Below are 25,444 nucleotides of genomic sequence, written 5' to 3' on the forward strand. Positions count from 1 at the left end.
TTCCAAGTTTTAAGCCATAAAGCTCTTCTAGCTAAAATAGCTAGAGACATAAACCTGACATCAACTCTGATAATATCAAAAATGGCATCACAGATAAAATTATTAGCATGCTGAAGAAGAATAATAATGTCATGAGAATCACGATGTGTTACTTGTTGCGCTAAAGTTTCCAACCAAAAAGTTGAAGCTGCAGCAACATCAGCCAAAGATATAGCAGGTCTAAGAAGATTACCTGAACACAGATAAGCTTTTCTTAGAAAGGACTCAATTTTCCTATCTAGAGGATCCTTAAACGAAGTACCATCTGACGTAGGAATAGTAGTACGTTTAGCAAGGGTAGAAATAGCCCCATCAACTTTAGGGATTTTGTCCCAAAATTCTAATCTGTCAGACGGCACAGGATATAAATGCTTAAAACGTTTAGAAGGAGTAAATGAATTACCCAATTTATCCCATTCTTTGGAAATTACTGCAGAAATAGCATTAGGAACAGGAAAAACTTCTGGAATAACCACAGGAGCTTTAAATACCTTATCTAAACGTTTAGAATTAGTATCAAGAGGACCAGAATCCTCTATTTCTAAAGCAATTAGAACTTCTTTAAGTAAAGAACGAATAAATTCCATTTTAAATAAATATGAAGATTTATCAGCATCAACCTCAGAGACAGAATCCTCTGAACCAGAGGAGTCATCAGAATCAGAATGATGATGTTCATTTAAAAATTCATCTGTAGGGAGAGAAGTTTTAAAAGATTTTTTACATTTACTAGAAGGAGAAATAACAGACATAGCCTTCTTTATGGATTCAGAAACAAAATCTCTTATATTATCAGGAACATTCTGCACCTTAGATGTTGAGGGAACTGCAACAGGCAATGGTACTTTACTAAAGGAAATATTATCTGCTTTAACAAGTTTGTCATGACAATCAATACAAACAACAGCTGGAGAAATAGCTACCAAAAGTTTACAGCAGATACACTTAGCTTTGGTAGATTCAGCACTTGACAGCGATTTTCCTGTAGTATCTTCTGGCTCAGATGCAACGTGAGACATCTTGCAATATGTAAGAGAAAAAACAACATATAAAGCAAAATTGATCAAATTCCTTAAATGACAGTTTCAGGAATGGGAAAAAATGCCAAAGAACAAGCTTCTAGCAACCAGAAGCAATAAAAAATGAGACTTAAATAATGTGGAGACAAAAAGCGACGCCCATATTTTTTCGCGCCAAATAAGACGCCCACATTATTTGGCGCCTAAATGCTTTTTGGCGCCAAAAATGACGCCACATCCGGAACGCCGACATTTTTGGCGCGAAATAACGTCAAAGAATGACGCAACTTCCGGCGACACGTATGACGCCGGAAACGGAAATAGAATTTTTGCGCCAAAAAAGTCTGCGCCAAGAATGACGCAATAAAATGAAGCATTTTCAGCCCCCGCGAGCCTAACAGCCCACAGGGAAAAAGTCAAATTTTAAGGTAAGAAAAAATGGTCAAATCAAAATGCATTATCCCAAATATGAAACTGACTGTCTGAAAATAAGGAAAGTTGAACATTCTGAGTCAAGGCAAATAAATGTTTGAATACATATATTTAGAACTTTATAAACAAAGTGCCCAACCATAGCTTGGAGTGTCACAGAAAATAAGACTTACTTACCCCAGGACACTCATCTACATATAGCAGATAGCCAAACCAGTACTGAAACGAGAATCAGCAGAGGTAATGGTATATATAAGAGTATATCGTCGATCTGAAAAGGGAGGTAAGAGATGAATCTCTACGACCGATAACAGAGAACCTATGAAATAGACCCCGTAGAAGGAGATCACTGCATTCAAATAGGCAATACTCTCCTCACATGCCTCTGACATTCACTGCACGCTGAGAGGAAAACCGGGCTCCAACTTGCTGCGGAGCGCATATCAACGTAGAATCTAGCACAAACTTACTTCACCACCTCCATCGGAGGCAAAGTTTGTAAAACTGAATTGTGGGTGTGGTGAGGGGTGTATTTATAGGCATTTTGAGGTTTGGGAAACTTTGCCCCTCCTGGTAGGAATGTATATCCCATACGTCACTAGCTCATGGACTCTTGCTAATTACATGAAAGAAATGAAGGCAGCACCCGTGAGTGAACGCCCAAGGAGAATGGGCACGCTAACAGGACCAGTCGATCAGATACTTAAAATAAAATAAAAACGGAGACGTCAAAGAGATTGGCTTCATCCCCACACGTCTAACCCAGTTTGCCATCTGGCCCAGAAGGCCGGGGGATCCCTCGGCCCACTAGGACTGGAATCCTCCAGCACCGCCAAAACATGCCTTAGTAGGACATGAAGACATGCCAGTCTATAACGGAAGGCAAAATGTTCCCCTGGCCCCGAGGGTAGGGCCCCTGAAGCCTCAGAGGCCATCGCTTCCCCAGAAGGCTGAACTGAATCAGGTGATCTCATGCTCGACGGGCCCTGGTTAACAGAACATGGACAGTATCTTAAAAATACTTCTCTTGGGAGATATAAATGTGCCAGCACCATAGATATGGCCATGCGGAACCATGCTGTAACCTCTGGAGGAAACAAACAGCCTTCCGGAGGAGTAACGGCCATAGGGACACCTGCTTGCGTAGCAAAAGAAAGTTCTGGGGCACATGCCTCACAGGACATAGAATCATCTGGGGCGGATGGTTCAACAAACTCTAAGCTCCCTTATTCGGGAGAAGAGAATACTCTAGAACGCCAATCGGAACATAACTGATGGGCATGGATAACCCGGGCCATTTCATACTCTTCGCAAGATGTATACTCCAAATCGGAGATATCCGTCGCTAAAAAAATCAGAATCCTCCATAACTTGGAAATTGCAATAATGGTCAAACACTAAACGGCACCTTACACCCCCAATGGCTGGGGCACTCCTCGCCACCTCCTGTGAACCAGACAACTAACAAAAAGACTATCTCCATCGCCACTCGATCAGAGTACGTAAATGGAAATACGTGACCCCACCCGATCACGAGGTGCACCCTGTAAGCCAAAAAGGTGCACTATTCTAATAGGACCACGCAAACTGATGATAAGGCCGTTATGTTCCGAATAGCCATGAGCCCAAGCATCACTACACATTAGCAGACAGGATCACATAACAAACATGATTAAAGTCCCCCCTATTCAATAACCCCCTCAGGAGATATTAACCCTTGATTCCATAAGATAAAGGAGTCCCACTGGGACCCTGACTTCTTTCGTTAACATTACATTCACATATCGAAATAAAATGAAACAATCTTACCGGAATCTACGCCGTGGAACAGGAACACTGCCCTTCAAGTGTGACAGATAGTAATATGAGTCGGGATGGTTTCGCAGAAAGACTCTCCCTGCATCTTCGGAATCTAACTTTCATCCATGCTCTCACTGAAAGGCTGACAGGATTACTTAAAACTCCAGTCCCATTTCGAAGAGTACTACCCTCCATAAGAGACTATCATCAATATTCTGACACTTCTCCGCCAACCTCCTGTGACGAAAGGCAAAGAATGACTGGGAGATGTGGGGGTGATATTTAAGCCTTTGGCTGGGGTGTCTTTGCCTCCTTCTGGTGGCCAGGTTCTGAATTCCCAAAAGTAATGAATGCAACTGTGGACTCCTCCCGTTTAAGAGGAAAATATAAATTGCATGAATGTCATAAAACATGAAATGTCAAAATACCGTCCCTTTAAGTGCAAAAATGTCTAAAGCATCTCTCATACAGTTTCAGATAATCATGCATTGCTGGTTATGTATCTTTTAAAAGAGAGATCAAATAAAGTGCCATATGTAGTTTTACCATTTTTGGGTGCATGCTATAATGGTTGTTATTGTGCATAATTGAAGACCAACCTTGTTATGAGAGAAATAATATAATACTTAAAGTGATGGTAAAGTCATCTGTTGTGCAATACATAATCCTTTTTCTTTTACCATAACTAGCACATCGATGTGCTTATATAAATAAAAAACCATTTATTCACGCTGTAATGCCGATTTTATTTCCCTCTCCGTACAGTGTTTCAAACAGCCTCTCTATATTTTTTCACCGGTGCAGCTTTGATTGACAACTCTTTTAGCCAATCATCAGCTCACCATGCGCCCTATGTGAAATATGTACCGCACGCTCCCGACATCTACACTAAGTCTTTGCTACTTACTGCGCATGCGCACTTCTTACGCTAACTGCGCATTGCTATATGACACTACGGCTAAAACCAGGAGCTGAGTATTCTCATATAGCAATGCGCAGTTAGCGTAAGCGGTGCGCATGCGCAGTAAGTAGCAAAGACTTAGTGTAGATGTCGGGAGCGTGCGGTACATATTTCACATAGGGCGCATGGTGAGCTGATGATTGGCTAAAAGCGTTGTCAATCAAAGCTGCACCAGTGAAAAAATATAGAGAGGCTGTTTGAAACACTGTACGGAGAGGAAAATAAAATCGGCATTACAGGGTAAATAAATGGTTTTTAATTTATATAAACACATCGATGTGCTAGTTATGGTAAAAGAAAAAGGATTATGTATTGCATAACAGATGACTTTACCATCACTTTAAAGGAATATGAAACACAGATTTTTTTCTTTCATGATTCAGATAGATAGAGCATGCAATTTTAAGCAACTTTTTAATTTACTCTAATAAATTTTTCTTCGGTCTCTTTTGATCTTTATTTGAAAAAGCTTATGAGCCAGCCCATTTGTTCAGCACCCTGGTTAGAGCTTGCTAAATGGGGGCTACATTTATAAAATTGATAATAGGAGTAAATTAAAAAGTTGCTTAAAATCGCATGATCTATCTGAATCATGAAAGAAAAAAAATTTGGTCTCATATCTAGAATTTGATACCATTTTAAGTGCACATAAAGTGTATTAAAAAAATGTACCTTTTTAAATTTTTTAAAATTAGTTGCATTCCCTTGGTAACTGTTTGCAGAGGTTTTAATGTTTCTTGCTGGTAGGCTGACAACCAGTGACTTAAACTCAGTCAGTAGAAGTCTACGCGGTATCCCATCGTCTTCCTCTTTAATGGCTGTAGTTATCTAAAATAAAAGATCTGCTTTAAAATAGTTTGAATAAAATACAGTCATGTGCAAAATATGTCTTCCTGCAACAACGCACCTGCTTGGTTGAATTTTTAACAGGAAACAGGATCACCTATAGCTCTTACGGAAGGTAAATTATATTCATCCACCTATACTATTTACAACACACATAGCGCTACTCTTCTCTACAAATGTGGGGTTAATCTAACTAAAAACAGCAATTTTTTTGCTTGTCTTTATTGATCTATACTTTGATGCATGCAATTTAAGGTTATTAACCCGCTGTGCAAGAGTTTTAAAATAAAACTATTAAATAAACTTTAGAATATTAAAACGTTGATATATTACAAAGCAAATGCTGGTACTGTATATGTTTTCCCTTTAAAGGGACATTATACACTCATTTTTTCTTTGCATAAATGTTTTGTAGATCTATTTATATAGCCCATAAAGTTTTTTTTTATTTTTTTAAATGTACAGATTTGCTTATTTTTAAATAACTGCTCTGATTTTCAGACTCCTAACCAAGCCCCAAAGTTTTATGAGAAAACCGTCATATACCTACTCCAGCTTGCTCCTGTTTGTGTAAACGGTCTTTTCATACGCAAAAGAAGGGGGATGGGGGAGTGTCTTATTTTCCACTTGCAGTGGGCTTTCCGGCTACCTTTTCAACAGAGCTAAACCGAGAGCTTCTAAGTAAGTTTTTAAACGGTTTTATACTGGATTTTTATATCAGTATCTGTGCATATTATTCTTTATAGTAGTGTCTATTACATGCAGTTATATGAAAATTAATTTATACTGTCCCTTTAAATTAGAACTCTACTATGTGGGATAACGCAATAGAAATGCCCCACCTCCTACTCTTTGGTCAGTTCTTTCCACTGCATCTATAGATCTTCTTTTCCCACTACTCATGACTGACTGTACAACCTTTACTACATCTCTCTAGTTTCTTCTTTTACCTTCAACCCTATACTCTTTTTCTACCTCCCTCTTTCCTTATCTCCCCTCCTTAATACAGTCTTTTAGATTTTTGATATATACAAGTTGAAATGTTTAGAATTGTTTATGTTCTTTGGTTGTATTTCATTGTTTGGTTAACATGTCACTATGTTCTCACCAGCATACCAATATTTATTGTACACGAGATTGAGGTTCTTAGGGAAATTTCACGACTGGGGGATCTATTTAGCCTACATGCTACACAACTTAACCTTAGTGAGTCTGTTAGCCTCACAGGGGTTTTTTTTTCTCTTATCCAGAGGTATGATCTCACCCACATATCTTCAAGTAGCATGACCCCGGCACCCTCACTCCTCGATGGCCCTCCCAATAATTAACTTGCTCTCACACAATGTGAGAGGCCTACATTCCGACATCAAAAGACGCACAGCCTTAACTCAATATAAAGCCCTACATGCCAATATAATATTTCTCCAGGACACACATTTTGTTAGCTCTTTCATTCCAAAATACTGGTCACGCGACTATATACATTATCATGCTACTTCAGAATCCAAGAAAAGGGGTGTCTCAATATAGATTCACCATTCCTTGCCATTTGTACATAGTGAGACTAAAACTGATAAAGAGGGAAGGTTTATTCTGGTTCAGGGGCAACTACAGGGGGTTGACGTGGTCTTGTGCAACATATATGCACCAAACGAGAGACAGATTTTTTGGCTAACTAATTGGTCCAAAATGCGCATTATTCTGGCGGGTGATTTTAACGTAGACTTGCAAAATCTCTCACACAAAACTCCTACTGTACATTCCAACAAAAGGGAGAGACTCCGATCCATGGCTAAGTCTTATATGGACTCTATGTCCCCTCACTAACTCATTGACACCTGGAAAACATTGTACGGCCTAACCACATATACTACATACTATTCCGCGGCCCATAAGTGCTATTCCAAGATAGATTATATTTTTACTAGTCAAATTCTACAACCAGTAACCAGTGTCGGCCAACATTCATACGTGCGAGATACACAATCCTGCTAGGGTAAGGTCATGGACCTTTGATCCAACATGCTTAAGAAACCCTTCAACTGAAGATAGCCTCCTCAGAGCAATAGGAGAGTATTGGAAAATCAACCTGTGTACGACATCAAATCCTTTGTCAGTGTGGGCGGCACATAAATCGGTAGTGCGGGGGCTACTTATTAAAGAAAAGGCCATACACGACAAAAATATAAGGACCCATATATCACAGCGGCATACAGAGATAGAGGGATTAGAGCATATGCATAAATTAACTTTCACTAGTTCTTCCCTTTGCACGCTTCAGCACAAAAAACAAACACTTGCAAAGTACTTGCACGAACATTCCATCAGATCGGGACATAGGTTGAAAACGAACTACTTTTTATACGCGAATAAGCCTGATAGATATCTCGCAAAAAAAATCAGGCACTCCCAGCAGGCCTCATCAATCCTACTTATATAGAGCTCAGCTGGGCGCCAAACATCTCACCCACAAGATATTGTGGATGAGTTTGCAGATTACTATGGTAACCTCTACGATGTTAATAAAGTTATCCAGAATAGTGCAGTACAGCACAGGTTGCAAAACTTCCTTGAGCTGGCTACCCTAGGCAAGATATCAGAATAAGATCGGGAATTATTAAATGCCAAGGTATCACAGAAAGAAATACTAACGGTCCTTAAAGACCTTAAACCAGGGAAAGCACCGGGACCGGACGGGTTCTCAGGTGAATATTATAAACTTTTCAGAACACTACTACTCCCTCCCTCACCTAGTTAAATTCGCCAACTATATCATGGATGGTCACGACATCCCCTCTGAATTATTTCAAGCTAAAATCATAGTCCTACCAAAATTAGGGAAGAATCCCAAGTACTGCGCCAGCTATAGGCCCATCTCCCTCATAAACCAGGACCTTAAAATAGTCACTAAAATACTTGCAAACAGACTTAAGCAGATAATCCCAACAATTATACATACACCCGGACCAGGTGGGGTTTGTAGCGGGTAGGAGGCCCCAGACAACGTACGGAGGATGGTGGCGGTGGTGGACTACTTGACAGACAGAGGAGTGCCTTCTCTGCTCCTTTCTCTGGATGCGGAGAAGGCATTCGATAGGGTAGACTGGACGTACATGTGGACTGTGCTGAGGCAATTTGGATTTCATGGACCCTTCCTCACTGCAGTTTACAAATAAGAGCAATTGGACACCAGTCCAAGGTGATCCAAATTCGGAAAGGCACCAGACAGGGATATCCCCTTTCCCCTCTTTTATTTGCCTTATGTATAGAGCCGCTGGCAGCCACCATTAGAAACAACCCGGATATAGCTGTATTACAAATTTACACACAAGATTACTCTTTTTTCTGTCGACGTTTTATTGACATTGACTAGACCGCTTCTGTCCCTGCCTCACTTGTACAGTACTATCCAGAATTTTTCATCTATCTCGGGATATAAAATAAACCTAGAAAAATGTGAGGCCCTCCCTATCAAACTCCCCAAACGTACGATTAAATTAATAGAAGCTAATTTTGAAATAAAATGGGTTAAGGATGGCATAAAATACCTTGGGATTAGCCTAACACCCCATTCCATGCACCTATATAAACAAAATTATACTCCCTTATTTCGTAAAATTTGCTCAGACCTTTCCAAATGACAGACATATAGATTTTCCTGGTATGGGAGATTGATGTCCATTAAGATGAACATACTTCCAAGGCTGCTCTATATATTTAGAGTGCTACCTATCAAGGTCAACATACAAGATCTGGCATCACTCCAATCCGCACTACATATTTTCATTAGAGGTAAGAAGCAGGCCAGAATACCCTTTCAGACCTTGACACGACACAGACAGTTGGGTGGGGTTGGCCTACCTAACCTAATCGATTACTATCGCGCAGCTAGGTTAGCCCAAACATCTTTTTGTGGTAGGAGGGAGGGTAACGTTTTGTGGCCAATGTTGGAGTCAGAAATAGGGGGGTTGAGCTCACCAGAAGATGTCATCTGGAATATAGAACTCAAGGGGGAAGGGATAGCAAAGGTTGGCCCTTCCACTAAGTTATCGATTCAAGAATGTCGGGCAGCCCTTAGGAATCAGGTCATTTTCCCAGTAAACTCCTTGAAAAACATAATTTATACTTACCTGATAAATTTATTTCTCTTGTAGTGTATCCAGTCCACGGATCATCCATTACTTGTGGGATATTCTCCTTCCCAACAGGAAGTTGCAAGAGGATCACCCACAGCAGAGCTGCTATATAGCTCCTCCCCTCACTGCCATATCCAGTCATTCGACCGAAACAAGACGAGAAAGGAGAAACCATAGGGTGCAGTGGTGACTGTAGTTTAATTAAAATTTAGACCTGCCTTAAAAGGACAGGGCGGGTCGTGGACTGGATACACTACAAGAGAAATAAATTTATCAGGTAAGCATAAATTATGTTTTCTCTTGTTAAGTGTATCCAGTCCACGGATCATCCATTACTTGTGGGATACCAATACCAAAGCTAAAGTACACGGATGATGGGAGGGACAAGGCAGGAACTTAAACAGAAGGAACCACTGCCTGTAGAACCTTTCTCCCAAAAACAGCCTCCGAAGAAGCAAAAGTGTCAAATTTGTAAAATTTTGAAAAGGTGTGAAGCGAAGACCAAGTCGCAGCCTTGCAAATCTGTTCAACAGAGGCCTCATTTTTAAAGGCCCAGGTGGAAGCCACAGCTCTAGTAGAATGAGCTGTAATCCTTACAGGGGGCTGCTGTCCAGCAGTCTCATAGGCTAAGCGTATTATGCTCCAAAGCCAAAAGGAGAGAAAGGTTGCCGAAGCTTTTTGACCTCTCCTCTGTCCAGAGTAAACGACAAACAGGGCAGATGTTTGACGAAAATCTTAAGTAGCCTGTAAGTAAAACTTCAAGGCACGGACTACGTCCAGATTATGCAAAAGACGTTACTTCTTTGAAGAAGGATTAGGACACAATGATGGAACAACAATCTCTTGATTGATATTCCTGTTAGAAACCACCTTAGGTAAAAACCCAGGTTTGGTACGCAGAACTACCTTGTCTGAATGAAAAATCAGATAAGGAGAATCACAATGTAAGGCAGATAACTCAGAGACTCTTCGAACCGAGGAAATAGCCATCAAAAACAGAACTTTTCAAGATAAAAGTTTAATATCAATGGAATGAAGGGGTTCAAACGGAACTCCCTGAAGAACTTTAAGAACCAAGTTTAAGCTCCACGGGGGAGAAACAGTTTTAAACACAGGCTTAATCCTAACCAAAACCTGACAAAATGCCTGGACGTCTGGAACTTCTGCCAGACGCTTGTGCAAAAGAATTGACAGAGCAGAGATCTGTCCTTTAAAAGAACTAGCTGATAAGCCTTTGTCCAAACCCTCTTGGAGAAAGGACAATATCCTAGGAATCCTAACCTTATTCCATGAGTAAATCTTGGATTCACACCAATAAAGATATTTACGCCATATCTTATGGTAGATTTTCCTGGTGACAGGCTTCCGAGCCTGTATTAAGGTATCAATGACTGACTCGGAGAAGCCATGCCTTGATAGAATCAAGCGTTCAATCTCCATGCAGTCAGTCTCAGAGAAATTAGATTTGGATGATTGAAAGGACCTTGTATTAGAAGGTCCTGTCTCAGAGGCAGAGTCCATGGTGGAAGAGATGACATGTCCACTAGGTCTGCATACCAGGTCCTGCGTGGCCCCCCAGGTGCTATCAGAATAGCCGATGCTCTCTCCTGTTTGATTTTGGCAATCAGTCGAGGGAGCAGAGGAAACAGTGGAAACACATAGGCCAGGTTGAAGAACCAAGGAGCTGCTAGAGCATCTATCAGCGTTGCTCCCGGGTCCCTGGACCTGGATCCGTAACAAGGAAGCTTGGCGTTCTGGCGAGACGCCATGAGATCCAGTTCTGGTTTGCTCCAACGATGGACCAGTTGAGCAAACACCTCCGGATGGAGTTCCCACTCCCCAGGATGAAAAGTCTGACGACTTAGAAAATCCGCCTCCCAGTTCTCTACGCCTGGAATGTGGATCGCTGACAGGTGGCAAGAGTGAGACTCTGCCCAGCGAATTATCTTTGAGACTTCTAACATCGCTAGGGAACTCCTGGTTCCCCTTGATGGTTGATGTAAGCCACAGTCGTGATGTTGTCCGACTGAAATCTGATGAACCTCAGTGTTGCTAACTGAGGCCAAGCTAGAAGAACATTGAATATTACTCTTAACTCCAGAATATTTATTGGGAGGAGTTTCTCCTCCTGAGTCCACGATCCCTGAGCCTTCAGGGAGTTCCAGACTGCGCCCCAACCTAGAAGGCTGGCATCTGTTGTTACAATCGTCCAATCTGGCCTGCAAAAGGTCATACCCTTGGACAGATGGACCCGAGAAAGCCACCAGAGAAGAGAATCTCTGGTCTCTTGATCCAGATTTAGTAGAGGGGACAAATCTGAGTAATACCCATTCCACTGACTTAGCATGCATAATTGCAGCGGTCTGAGATGCAGGCTCGCAAATGGCACTATGTCCATTGCCGCTACCATTAAGCCGATTACTTCCATGCACTGAGCCACTGACGGGCGTGGAATGGAATGAAGGACACGGCAAGCATTTAGAAGTTTTGATAACCTGGACTCCGTCAGGTAAATTTTCATCTCTACAGAATCTATAAGAGTCCCTAGGAAGGAGACTCTTGTGAGTGGTGATAGAGAACTCTTTTCCACGTTCACTTTCCACCCATGCGACCTCAGAAATGCCAGAACTATCTCTGTATGAGACTTGGCAATTTGAAAGCTTGACGCCTGTATCAGGATGTCGTCTAGATACGGAGCCACCGCTATGCCTCGCGGTCTCAGAACCGCCAGAAGTGAGCCCAGAACCTTTGTAAAACTTCTCGGGGCAGTGGCCAACCTGAAGGGAAGAGCTACAAATTGGTAATGCCTGTCTAGAAAGGCAAACCTTAGGAACCGATGATGATCTTTGTGAATCGGTATGTGAAGGTAGGCATCCTTTAAGTCCACTGTGGTCATGTACTGACCCTCTTGGATCATGGGTAGGATGGTCCGAATAGTTTCCATTTTGAATGATGGAACTCTGAGGAATTTGTTTAAGATCTTTAGATCCAAGATTGGTCTGAAGGTTCCCTCTTTCTTGGGAACCATAAACAGATTTGAATAAAATCCCTGTCCTTGTTCCGTCCGCGGAACTAGATGGATCACTCCCATTACTAGGAGGTCTTGCACACAGCTTAGGAATGCCTCTTTCTTTATCTGGTTTGCTGATAACCTTGAAAGATGAAATCTCCCTTGTGGAGGAGAAGCTTTGAAGTCCAGAAGATCCCTGAGATATGATCTCCAACGGCCAGGGATCCTGAACATTTCTTGCCCACGCCTGGGTGAAGAGAGAAAGTCTGCCCCCCACTAGATCCGTTTCCGGATAGGGGGCCGTTCCTTCATGCTGTCTTGGGGGCAGCAGCAGGCTTTCTGGCCTGCTTGCCCTTGTTCCAGGACTGGTTAGGTTTCCAGGCCTGTCTGGAATGAGCAACAGTTCCCTCTTGTTTTGAAGCGGAGGAAGTTGATGCTGCTCCTGCCTTGAAATTTCGAAAGGCACGAAAATTAGACTGTTTGGCCTTTGATTTGGCCCTATCCTGAGGAAGGGTATGACCCTTGCCTCCAGTAATGTCAGCAATAATTTCCTTCAAGCCAGGCCCGAATAAGGTCTGCCCCTTGAAAGGAATGTTGAGTAATTTAGACTTTGAAGTCACGTCAGCTGACCAGGATTTAAGCCATAGCGACCTACGCGCCTGCATGGCGAATCCGGAATTCTTAGCCGTTAGTTTAGTCAAATGAACAATGGCATCAGAAACAAATGAGTTAGCTAGCTTAAGCGTTCTAAGCTTGTCAATAATTTAATTTAATGGAGCTGTCTGGATGGCCTCTTCCAGGGCCTCAAACCCGAATGCCGCCGCAGCAGTGACAGGCGCAATGCATGCAAGGGGCTGTAAAATAAAACCTTGTTGAATAAACATTTTCATAAGGTAACCCTCCAATTTTTTATCCATTGGATCTGAAAAAGCACAACTGTCCTCAACCGGGATAGTGGTACGCTTTGCTAAAGTAGAAACTGCTCCCTCCACCTTAGGGACCGTCTGCCATAAGTCCCGTGTAGTGGCGTCTATTGGAAACATTTTTCTAAATATAGGAGGTGGGGAAAAGGGCACACCGGGTCTATCCCACTCCTTGCTAATAATTTCTGTAAGCCTTTTAGGTATAGGAAAAACGTCAGTACACACCGGCACCGCATAGTATCTATCCAGCCTACACAATTTCTCTGGAATTGCAACTGTGTTACAGTCATTCAGAGCAGCTAACACCTCCCCAAGCAATACACGGAGGTTCTCAAGCTTAAATTTAAAATTAGAAATCTCTGAATCAGGTTTCCCCGAGTCAGAGATGTCACCCACAGACTGAAGCTCTCCGTCCTCATGTTCTGCATACTGTGACGCAGTATCAGACATGGCTCTAACAGCATTTGCGCGCTCTGTATCTCTCCTAACCCAGAACTATCGCGCTTGCCTCTTAATTCAGGCAATCTAGATAATACCTCTGACAGGGTATTATTCATGATTGCAGCCATGTCCTGCAAGGTAATCGCTATGGGCGTCCCTGATGTAATTGGCGCCATATTAGCGTGCGTCCCCTGAGCGGGAGGCGAAGGGTCTGACACGTGGGGAGAGTTAGTCGGCATAACTTCCCCCTCGACAGAACCCTCTGGTGATAATTATTTTATAGATAAAGACTGATCTTTACTGTTTAAGGTGAAATCAATACATTTAGTACACATTCTCCTATGGGGCTCCACCATGGCTTTCAAACATAATGAACAAGTAGGTTCCTCTGTGTCAGACATGTTTAAACAGACTAGCAATGAGACTAGCAAGCTTGGAAAACACTTTAAAACAAGTTTACAAGCAATATAAAAAACGTTACTGTGCCTTTAAGAAACACAAATTTTCCCAAATTTTGAAATAACAGTGAAAAAATGCAGTTACACTAACGAAATTTTTACAGTGTATGTAATAAGTTAGCAGAGCATTGCACCCACTTGCAAATGGATGATTAACCCCTTAATACCAAAAACGGAATAACAAATGACAAAAACGTTTTTTGAACAGTCACAACAACTGCCACAGCTCTACTGTGGCTTTTTACCTCCCTCAATACGACTTTTGAAGCCTTTTGAGCCCTTCAGAGAAGTCCTGGATCATGCAGGAAGAAGCTGGATGTCTGTTTCTGTAATTTTTGCTGTGTAAAAAAACGCTAAAATAGGCCCCTCCCACTCATATTACAACAGTGGGAAGCCTCAGGGAACTGTTTCTAGGCAAAATTCAAGCCAGCCATGTGGAAAAAACTAGGCCCCAATAAGTTTTATCACTAAACATATGTAAAAAACGATTAAACATGCCAGCAAACGTTTTAAAATACACTTTTATAAGAGTATGTATATCTCTATTAATAAGCCTGATACCAGTCGCTATCACTGCATTTAAGGCTTTACTTACATTACTTCGGTATCAGCAGCATTTTCTAGCAAATTCCATCCCTAGAAAAATATTTTAACTGCACATACCTTATTACAGGAAAACCTGCACGCTATTCCCCCTCTGAAGTTACCTCACTCCTCAGAATATGTGAGAACAGCAAAGGATCTTAGTGACTTCTGCTAAGATCATAGAAAACGCAGGCAGATTCTTCTTCTAAATACTGCCTGAGATAAACAGTACACTCCGGTACCATTTAAAAATAACAAACTTTTGATTGAAGAAATAAACTAAGTATAAAACACCACAGTCCTCTTACGACCTCCATCTTAGTTGAGAGTTGCAAGAGAATGACTGGATATGGCAGTGAGGGGAGGAGCTATATAGCAGCTCTGCTGTGGGTGATCTTCTTGCAACTTCCTGTTGGGAAGGAGAATATCCCACAAGTAATGGATGATCCGTGGACTGGATACACTTAACAAGAGAAAAACCTATAAAATACCTGGTCTCCGAGGACTATAGACCCCTAATAGGCAAGTGGGAAAATAAAGGCCTATAAAGAGTGGCTGACCTTGTGTGCAGCGGCTCTCCTCTGTCTTTCTTACAGCTGAAACAAAAGATAGAGCCTCTTCCACTTCAGTGGTTCCTCTACTTGCAGATCACATCCGCGGTTAGAGCCTATTTAGCTAAATCCCCACCACACCTGTCCACACACCTGGAACGACTGTGCAGTGCGCCGACGAGACCAAAAAAGGCAATATCTTTGTTGTATATGGACTTACAAAGAGTTAAAGGGACATAAAACCCAATTGTTTTCTTTCATGATTTAGATATTTCCTGTCATGTAGTGCTTCAGGCATGTGCACGCTACCTACCTAGGTATCTCATCAACAAACAAAACATGAGAATGGAAAAAAATTGATAATAGAAGTAAATTGGAAACTTTTTAAAAATTGTATCCTCTATCTGAATCATGAAAGAAAATTTTTGGGTTTAATGTCCCTTTAAGTCTAAGACACCTCTGCTACTTAAGTGGGCGACAAACATAGGGGGACCAAGGACCTGGACCAGGGGGAGATTTGTTTTATGACTCCTGCAGAAGCTTGCTCAGTGCTGACCTTAGGGAAAATATTATTAATGCATCTTTCCGTTGGTATTTGACTCCCTTACAGACGGCTTACACTACAACAGGGGGATCCAGACTTTGCTATAGAGGGTGCAGTGACTTGGGAACTTACTTGCACATGTGGTGGGGCTGCCCCAGGGTCCAGGACATTTAGGTAAAAGTGTCCAGTTTCCTGAGCAACTTATTGACTGAGAAAATATCCCTCACTGTTTCACAGGCACTCTTACACAAGAAAATCGCAAAACTCAATAATCATATTAATGCCTTTATAAGAATATTATGCACCATCACCAGAACAAGTATTGCAAAATACTGGAAATCGGGTATACCTACTTGGGCTGAAATAATATCCAAGTTTAAACTAGTATACTCTATGTATGAAACAGCCGCACATATACAGGGCACAACTGACACCTTTCATAAGATCTGGTTCTACTGGATAATCGGTCAGTCTAAATCAGTATACAGATTTATACTGAAGTTATTACTCCATCAGGATCCACAATTGTTGACATAGTGACAAACGCTGTTTGTTGTTAACTCTAACACAATAGTTGAAGTTTTATTTGTTATGTTCAGTTTACTGGTTCAATCTCCTCGGTTGGTCTTTGATGGAAAAGCAGCCATAACGTTTACGCTATAAGGGGCCATTCCCCATTTATACAAGATATTAGCCTGACCTAAGTTGGGCATGAAGCGGGGTAGAGCCCACAGCTGAGTTTTGGTAAGGTAGATGGGCTGAATTTGTAAGCACCCTTATACCTTGGCTGGTTGATATAGACATCTCATTCCTCCCCACTATGGGGTAACAGGGACTAACGGGGTGCCTTGGACTCTATGCCGTCCCTCGGGTTGTGCTTTGGGAAACACTTATCAGAAATCTAGGATTGCCTTGTTTGGAACTTTACTTGTTCATTTGCTACTCTCTTTTTTATATGTCCTTTTTACATGTATAACAAGTAACCTCGATCAGTTGCTTTATTGTCATAAATTGTTTACTAAAAAGGATTTCAATCTAAATTAGAACTCTAGAAACAGAAGTCAAATTGACAGTATGAAATCATAAATTACCTTAGACTGTTCCCTTTGAGAGTATTGTTCCTTTTTTATTTCCCCCTCAGCCTTTGTGTTCTGTGGAGGAATCTGTTTTAGCTAATAAAAAAAATATAAAATTATCAAGAGATTTGCAATGTCAATAAATGCATATATTAAAATTAATTAAATGAGGGTGAGGTAGGTTAAAGGGATAGGAAAGTCAAAAACAGAATTTATGTTTACCTGATAAATTTCTTTCTCCTACGGTGTATCCGGTCCACGGCTTCATCCTTACTTGTGGGATATTCTCAATCCCTACAGGAAGTGGCAAAGAGAGCACACAGCAGAGCTGTCCATATAGCTCCCCTCAGGCTCCGCCCCCCCCAGTCATTCGATCGACGGTTAGGAGAAAAAGGAGAACCATAGGGTGCAGTGGTGACTGTAGTTTACAAAAAATAAAATTTAAACCTGACCAAATGCCAGGGTGGGCCGTGGACCGGATACACCGTAGGAGAAAGAAATTTATCAGGTAAACAGAAATTCTGTTTTCTCCTACATTGGTGTATCCGGTCCACGGCTTCATCCTTACTTGTGGGAACCCATACCAAAGCTTTAGGACACGGATGAAGGGAGGGAACAAGTCAGGTAACCTAAACGGAAGGCACCACTGCTTGTAAAACCTTTCTCCCAAAAATAGCCTCCGAAGAAGCAAAAGTATCGAATTTGTAAAATTTGGCAAATGTATGCAGTGAAGACCAAGTCGCTGCCTTACAGATCTGTTCAACAGAAGCCTCATTCTTGAAAGCCCATGTGGAAGCCACAGCTCTAGTAGAGTGAGCTGTAATTCGTTCAGGAGGCTGCCTTCCAGCAGTCTCATAGGCCAACCGGATGATGCTTTTCAGCCAGAAAGATAGAGAGGTCGCAGTCGCCTTTTGACCTCTCCTCTTGCCAGAATAGACGACAAACAGGGACGATGTTTGTCTGAAGTCTTTAGTTGCTTTTAGATAAAACTTCAAAGCATGAACCACATCAAGATTGTGTAATAGACGTTCCTTGTTAGAAACTGGATTAGGACACAGAGAAGGAACAACTATTTCCTGGTTAATATTCTTATTGGAAACCACTTTTGGAAGAAAACCAGGCTTGGTACGTAAAACGACCTTATCTGTATGAAACACCAGATAGGGTGAATTACACTGCAAAGCAGACAATTCAGAAACTCTTCTAGCAGAAGAAATAACAACCAAAAACAAAACTTTCCAAGGTAGTAACTTAATATCTATGGAATGTAGAGGTTCAAACGGAACCCCTTGAAGAACTGAAAGAACTAAATTTAGACTTCATGGAGGAGCCACAGGTCTGTAGACAGGCTTGATTCTGACTAAAGCCTGTACGAACGCCTGAACATCTGGCACGGATGCCAGACGCTTGTGCAACAAAACAGACAGAGCAGATATCTGTCCTTTTAGGGAACTAGCTAACAGACCTTTCTCCAATCCTTCTTGGAGAAAAGATAGAATCCTTGGAATCCTAATCTTACTCCATGAGTAACCCTTGGATTCGCACCAGCAAAGATATTTCCGCCATATCTTATGGTAAATTTTCCTGGTGACAGGCTTTCTAGCCTGAATCAGAGTATCTATAACTGATTCCGAAAACCCACGCTTAGCTAGAATCAAGCGTTCAATCTCCAAGCAGTCAGTTGCAGAGAAACTAGGTTTGGATGTTGGAATGGACCTTGGATTAGAAGGTCCTGCCTCAAAGGTAGCTTCCATGGTGGAACCGATGACATATTCACCAGGTCTGCATACCAAGTCCTGCGTGGCCACGCAGGAGCTATTAGAATTACCGAAGCCTTCTCCTGTTTGATCCTGGCTACCAGTCGGGGGAGAAGAGGAAACGGTGGAAAGACATAAGCTAGAATGAACGACCAAGGCGCTACTAAGGCATCTACCAATGTCGCCTTGGGATCCCTGGACCTGGACCCGTAACGTGGAACTTTGGAGTTCTGACGTGACGCCATCAGATCCAGATCCGGAATGCCCCATAGTTGAGTTAACTGGGCAAAAACCTCCGGGTGAAGTTTCCACTCCCCCGGATGGAAAGTCTGACGACTCAGATAATCCGCCTCCCAGTTGTCCACTCCTGGGATGTGAATTGCTGATAGATGGCAGGAGTGATCCTCTGCCCATTTGATGATCTTGGATACCTCCCTCATCGCCAGGGAACTCTTTGTTCCCCCCTGATGATTGATGTACGCTACAGTTGTCATGTTGTCCGACTGAAATCTGATGAATTTGGCCTCCGCTAGTTGAGGCCATGCCTGGAGCGCATTGAATATCACTCTCAATTCCAAAATGTTTATCAGGAGAAGAGATTCTTCCCGAGACCAAAGACCCTGAGCTTTCAGGGACTCCCAGACCGCACCCCAGCCTAAGAGACTGGCGTCGGTCATGACAATGATCCACTCTGGTCTGCGGAAACTCATTCTCTGAGACAGGTGATCCTGAGACAACCACCAAAGGAGTGAGTCTCTGGTTTTCTGGTCCATTTGTATTTGGGGAGACAAATCTGCATAATCCCCATTCCACTGTTGCACAGTTGCAGTGGTCTTAAATGAATTCGAGCAAAGGGAACCACGTCCATTGCCGCAACCATTAGTCCTATTACCTCCATGCACTGAGCTATGGAGGGTTGAGGAATGGATTGAAGAACTCGACAAGTGTTTAAAAGTTTTAACTTCCAGACCTCCGTCAGAAAGATCTTCATTTCTACCGAGTCTATTATTGTTACCAGTAAGGGAACCCTTGTGAACGGGGACAGGGAACTCTTTTCTATGTTCACCTTCCACCCGTGAGACCTTAGAAAGGCTAGAACAATGTCCATATGAGCCTTTGCTTTGTGAAAGGACAACGCTTGTATTAAGATGTCGCCTAGGTAAGGTGCTACTGCAATGCCCCTTGGCCTTAGCACCGCTAGAAGGGACCCTAGCACCTTTGTGAAAATTCTGGGAGCAGTGGCCAATCCGAAGGGAAGAGCCACGAACTGGTAATGCTTGTCCAGAAAGGCGAACCTTAGGAACTGATGGTGATCTTTGTGGATAGGAATATGCAGGTACGCATCCTTTAAGTCCACGGTAGTCATATATTGACCCTCCTGGATCATTGGTAAAATTGTCCGAATGGTTTCCATTTTGAATGATGGAACTCTGAGGAATTTGTTTAGGATTTTTAAATCCAGAATTGGCCTGTAAGTTCCTTCCTTTTTGGGAACTACAAACAGGTTTGAGTAAAAACCCAGTCCTTGTTCTGCTGTTGGAACTGGGTGTATCACTCCCATCTTTAAAAGGTCTTCTACGCAATGTAAGAATGCCCGTCTCTTTATCTGGTCTAAAGACAAGCGAGACATGTGGAACCTTCCCTTTGGAGGAAGGTCCTTGAATTCTAGAAGATACCCCTGAGAGACAATTTCTAGAGCCCAGGGGTCCGGAACATCTCTTGCCCAAGCCTGAGCAAAGAGAGAAAGTCTGCCCCCTACTAGATCCGGTCCCGGATCGGGGTCTACCCCTTCATGCTGTCTTGGTAGCAGCAGCAGCAGCAGGCTTCTTGGCCTGTTTACCCTTGTTCCAGCCTTGCAATGGTTTCCATGCTGGTTTGGGCTGGGATGCGTTACCCTCTTGCCTAGAGGCTGTAGAGGTAGAAGCCGGTCCGTTCCTGAAATTGCAAAAGGAACGAAAATTAGACTTATTTTTAGCTTTGAAAGGTCTATCCTGTGGAAGGGCATGACCCTTTTCCCCGGTGATATCTGAAATAATTTCTTTCAACTCTGGCCTGAATAGGGTCTTACCCTTGAAAGGAATATTAAGCAATTTTGTTTTGGACGACACGTCCGCCGACCAAGATTTTAGCCAAAGCGCTCTGCGCGCCACGATTGCAAAACCAGAATTTTTCACCGCTAATTTAGCTAACTGAAAAGCGGCATCTGTAATGAAAGAATTAGCCAACTTCAGGGCGTGAATTCTGTCCATGACTTCATCATACGAAGTCTCCTTCTGGAGCGAGTTTTCTAGTTCCTCAAACCAAAAAGCCGCTGCAGTGGTTACAGGAATAATGCAAGAAATAGGTTGAAGAAGAAAACCTTGTTGAACAAAAATTTTCTTAAGTAAACCTTCTAATTTTTTATCCATAGGATCTTTGAAAGCGCAACTGTCTTCTATTGGTATAGTCGTGCGCTTAGCTAGCGTTGAAACTGCCCCCTCTACCTTGGGGACCGTCTGCCACGCGTCCCTTCTGGGGTCAACAATTGGGAACATTTTCTTAAATATAGGAGGGGGAACAAAAGGTACACCTGGCTTCTCCCACTCATTCACTATATCCGCCACCCTCTTAGGTATCGGAAACGCATCAGTGTGTACTGGGACCTCTAAGAATTTATCCATTTTACACAATTTTTCTGGGACCACCAAGGGGTCACAATCATCAAGCGTAGCTAGGACCTCCTTAAGTAGGGCGCGGAGGTGTTCTAGCTTAAATTTAAATGCTATGGTATCAGGCTCTGTCTGCTGAGAAATTTTTCCTGTGTCAGAAATTTCTCCCTCAGACAGGCCCTCCCTCACCGCCAAGTCAGATTGATGTGAGGGCACTACAGATAAATTATCCTCTGCGTCTGCTTGCTCATTTTCTGTATTTAAAACTGAGCAATCACGCTTCCTTGGAAAAGCTGGCAGTTTGGATAAAAATGCTGTGAGAGAATTATCCATTACTGATGCTAACTGCTGCATAGTAATAGCAATTGGAGCGCTAGATGTACTGGGCATCGCTTGCGCGGGCATAGCTGGTGTTGACACAGAAGGAGGGGATAGCGAGCTATCTTCACTACCTTCAGCTAAAGAATCATCTTGGGCTACATCTTTAAGCGTGATTGTACGGTCCTTAAGCTGTTTGGACGCTATGGCACACTTCACACATAAATTTAATGGGGGAACCACCTTGGCCTTTAAACATACAGAACATTGGCTATCTGAAGGGTCAGACATGTTTGACAGACTTAGACAGAACTTCAATGCAATAAAAAACAGAATTTATGCTTACCTGATAAATTACTTTCTCCAACGGTGTGTCCGGTCCACGGCGTCATCCATTACTTGTGGGATATTCTCCTCCCCCACAGGGAAAGGCAAGGAGAGCACACAGCAAGAGCTGTCCATATAGTCCCTCCCAGGCTCCGCCCCCCCAGTCATTCGACCGACGGTTAGGAGAAAAAAAGGAGAAACTATAGGGTGCCGTGGTGACTGTAGTGTATAGAGAGAGAAATTTTTCAAACCTGATTAAAAAACCAGGGCGGGCCGTGGACCGGACACACCGTTGGAGAAAGTAATTTATCAGGTAAGCATAAATTCTGTTTTCTCCAACATTGGTGTGTCCGGTCCACGGCGTCATCCATTACTTGTGGGAACCAATACCAAAGCTTTAGGACACGGATGAAGGGAGGGAGCAAATCAGGTTACCTAAACAGAAGGCACCACGGCTTGCAAAACCTTTCTCCCAAAAATAGCCTCCGAAGAAGCAAAAAGTATCAAATTTGTAGAATTTGGCAAAAGTGTGCAGAGAAGACCAAGTTGCTGCCTCACATATCTGATCAACAGAAGCCTCGTTCTTGAAGGCCCATGTGGAAGCCACAGCCCTAGTAGAGTGAGCTGTGATTCGTTCAGGAGGCTGCCGTCCGGCAGTCTCATAAGCCAATCAGATAATGCTTTTCAGCCAGAAAGAAAGAGAGGTAGCAGTAGCTTTTTGTCCTCTCCTCTTACCAGAATAAACGACAAACAAAAAAGAAGTTTTGTCTGAAATCCTTTGTTGCTTCTAAATAGAACTTTAAAGCACGGACTACATCTAAATGGTGTAACAAATGTTCCTTCTTTGAAACTGGATTCGGACACAAAGAAGGGACAACTATTTCCTGGTTAATATTCTTGTTGGAAACAACTTTTGGAAGAAAACCAGGCTTGGTACGCAAAACAACCTTATCTGAATGGAACACCAGATAGGGTGGATCACACTGCAAAGCAGATAGTTCAGAAACTCTTCTAGCAGAAGAAATAGCAACCAAAAACAGAACTTTCCAAGATAGTAACTTGATATCTATGGAATGTAAGGGTTCAAATGGAACCCCTTGAAGAACTGAAAAAACTAAATTTAGACTCCAGGGAGGAGTCAAAGGTCTGTAAACAGGTTTGATTCTGACCAAAGCCTGTACAAAAGCTTGTACATCTGGCACAGCTGCCAGTCGTCTGTGTAACAAGACAGATAAAGTAGATCTCTGTCCTTTTAGAGAACTCGCTGACAATCCCTTATCCAAACCTTCTTGTTAGAAAGGAGAGGATCCTGGGAATATTAATCCATGAGAATCCCTTGGATTCACACCAACAGATATATCCTTTCCATATTTTATGGTAAATCATTCTAGTCACAGGTTTTCTGGCTTGGACCAGAGTATCTATCACTGAATCTGAAAACCCGCGCTTGGATAAAATCAAGCGTTCAATTTCCAAGCAGTCAGCTGGAGAGAAACTAGATTTGAATGTTCGAATGGACCTTGCACTAGAAGATCCTGTCTCAAAGGTAGCTTCCATGGTGGAGCCAATGACATATTCACCAGGTCTGCATACCAAGTCCTGCGTGGCCACGCAGGAGCTATCAGAATCACTGAGGCCTTCTCCTGTTTGATCCTGGCTACAAGCCTGGGAAGGAGAGGGAACGGTGGTAATGCATAAGCTAGGTTGAACGACCAAGGCGTCACTAATGCATCCACTAGAGTCGCCTTGGGATCCCTGGATCTGGACCCGTAGCAAGGAACCTTGAAGTTCTGACGAGACGCCATCAGATCCATGACTGGAATGTCCCATAATTGAGTCAACTGGGCAAAAACTTTCGGGTGGAGTTCCCACTCCCCCGGATGGAAAGTCTGACGACTCAGATAATCCGCCTCCCAGTTGTCTACTCCTGGGATGTGAATTGCAGATAAATGGCAGGAGTGATCCTCCGCCCATTTGATGATCTTGGATACCTCTCTCATCGCCAAGGAACTCTTTGTTCCTCCCTGATGGTTGATGTAAGCTACAGTCGTCATGTTGTCTGACTGGAATCTTATGAATCCGGCCTTCGCTAGTTGAGGCCAAGCCCGGAGAGCATTGAATATCGCTCTCAGTTCCAGGATGTTTATCGGGAGAAGAGACTCTTCCCGAGACCATAGACCCTGAGCTTTCAGGGAATCCCAGACCGCGCCCCAGCCTAATAGACTGGCGTCGGTCGTGACAATGACCCACTCTGGTCTGCGGAAACTCATTCCCTGAGACAGGTGATCCTGTGACAACCACCAACGGAGTGAGTCTCTGGTCATCTGGTCTACTTGAATCTTTGGAGACAAGTCTGTATAGTCCCCATTCCACTGCTTGAGCATGCACAGTTGTAATGGTCTTAGATGAATTTGAGCAAAAGGAACTATGTCCATTGCTGCAACCATCAACCCTACTACTACCATGCACTGAGCTATGGAAGGCTGCAGAATAGAGTGAAGAACTTGACAAGCTTTAGAAGCTTTGACTTTCTGACTTTTGTCAGGAAGATATTCATTTTTAAAGAATCTATTATCGTTCCCAAGAAGGGAACTCTTGTCGACGGAGACAGGGAACTCTTTTCTACGTTCACCTTCCACCCGTGAGATATGAGAAAGGCTAGAACAATGTCTGTATGAGCCTTTGCTTTGGAAAGAGACGACGTTTGGATTAGAATTTCGTCCAGATAAGGTGCCACTGCAATACCCCTTGGTCTTAGAACCTCTAGAAGGGACCCTAGCACCTTTGTGAAAATCCTTGGATGATCTTTGTGGATAGGAATATGTAGATACGCATCCTTTAAATCCACGGTAGTCATAAATTGACCCTCCTGGATTGTAGATAAAATTGTTCGAATGGTTTCCATTTGAACGATGGAACTCTGAGAAATTTGTTTAGAGTTTTTAAATCCAGAATTGGTCTGAAAATTCCCTCTTTTTTGGGAACTACAAACAGATATGAGTAAAACCCCCGACCTTGTTCCACAGTTGGAACTGGGTGTATCACTCCCATCTTTAACAGGTCTTCTACACAATGTAAGAATGCCTGTCTCTTTATTTGGTTTGAAGATAAGTTAGACATGTGGAACCTTCCCCTTGAGGGTAGTTCCTTGAACTCCAGAAGAAAACCCTGAGAGACTATTTCTAGTGTCCAGGGATCCTGAACATCTCTTGCCTAAGCCTGAGCAAAGAGAGAGAGTCTGCCCCCTACTAGATCCGGTCCCGGATCGGGGGCTACCCCTTCATGCTGTTTTGGTAGCAGCAGCAGGCTTCTTGGCCTGTTTACCCTTGTTCCAGCCTTGCATTGATTTCCATGCTGGTTTAGTCTGGGAAGCGTTACCCTCTTGTCTAGAGGCTGCCGAGTTGGAAGCCGGTCCGTTCCTGAAATTGCGAATGGAACGAAAATTGGACTTATTCTTAGCCTTGAAAGGTTTATCTTGTGGGAGGGCATGGCCCTTTCCCTCAGTGATGTCTGAAATAATCTCTTTCAATTCTGGCCCAAAAAGGGTCTTACCTTTGAAAGGGGTATTAAGCA

General features: G+C 42.8%; 1 protein-coding gene across 1 annotated transcript in view; it reads right to left on the reverse strand.

Moving 5' to 3' along the window:
* NBN (nibrin) overlaps positions 1-25,444 on the reverse strand; it is a gene marked incomplete in the record, with an annotated part of 346,156 nt that overhangs the window by 38,613 nt on the left and 282,099 nt on the right. The window contains 2 exon segments of the mRNA XM_053715908.1: positions 4,924-5,079; positions 16,837-16,917. Coding sequence (XP_053571883.1) covers positions 4,924-5,079; positions 16,837-16,917 — 237 coding nt within the window.

Source organism: Bombina bombina, chromosome 5 (assembly GCF_027579735.1).
Source record: "Bombina bombina isolate aBomBom1 chromosome 5, aBomBom1.pri, whole genome shotgun sequence".
Lineage (NCBI taxonomy): Eukaryota > Metazoa > Chordata > Amphibia > Anura > Bombinatoridae > Bombina > Bombina bombina.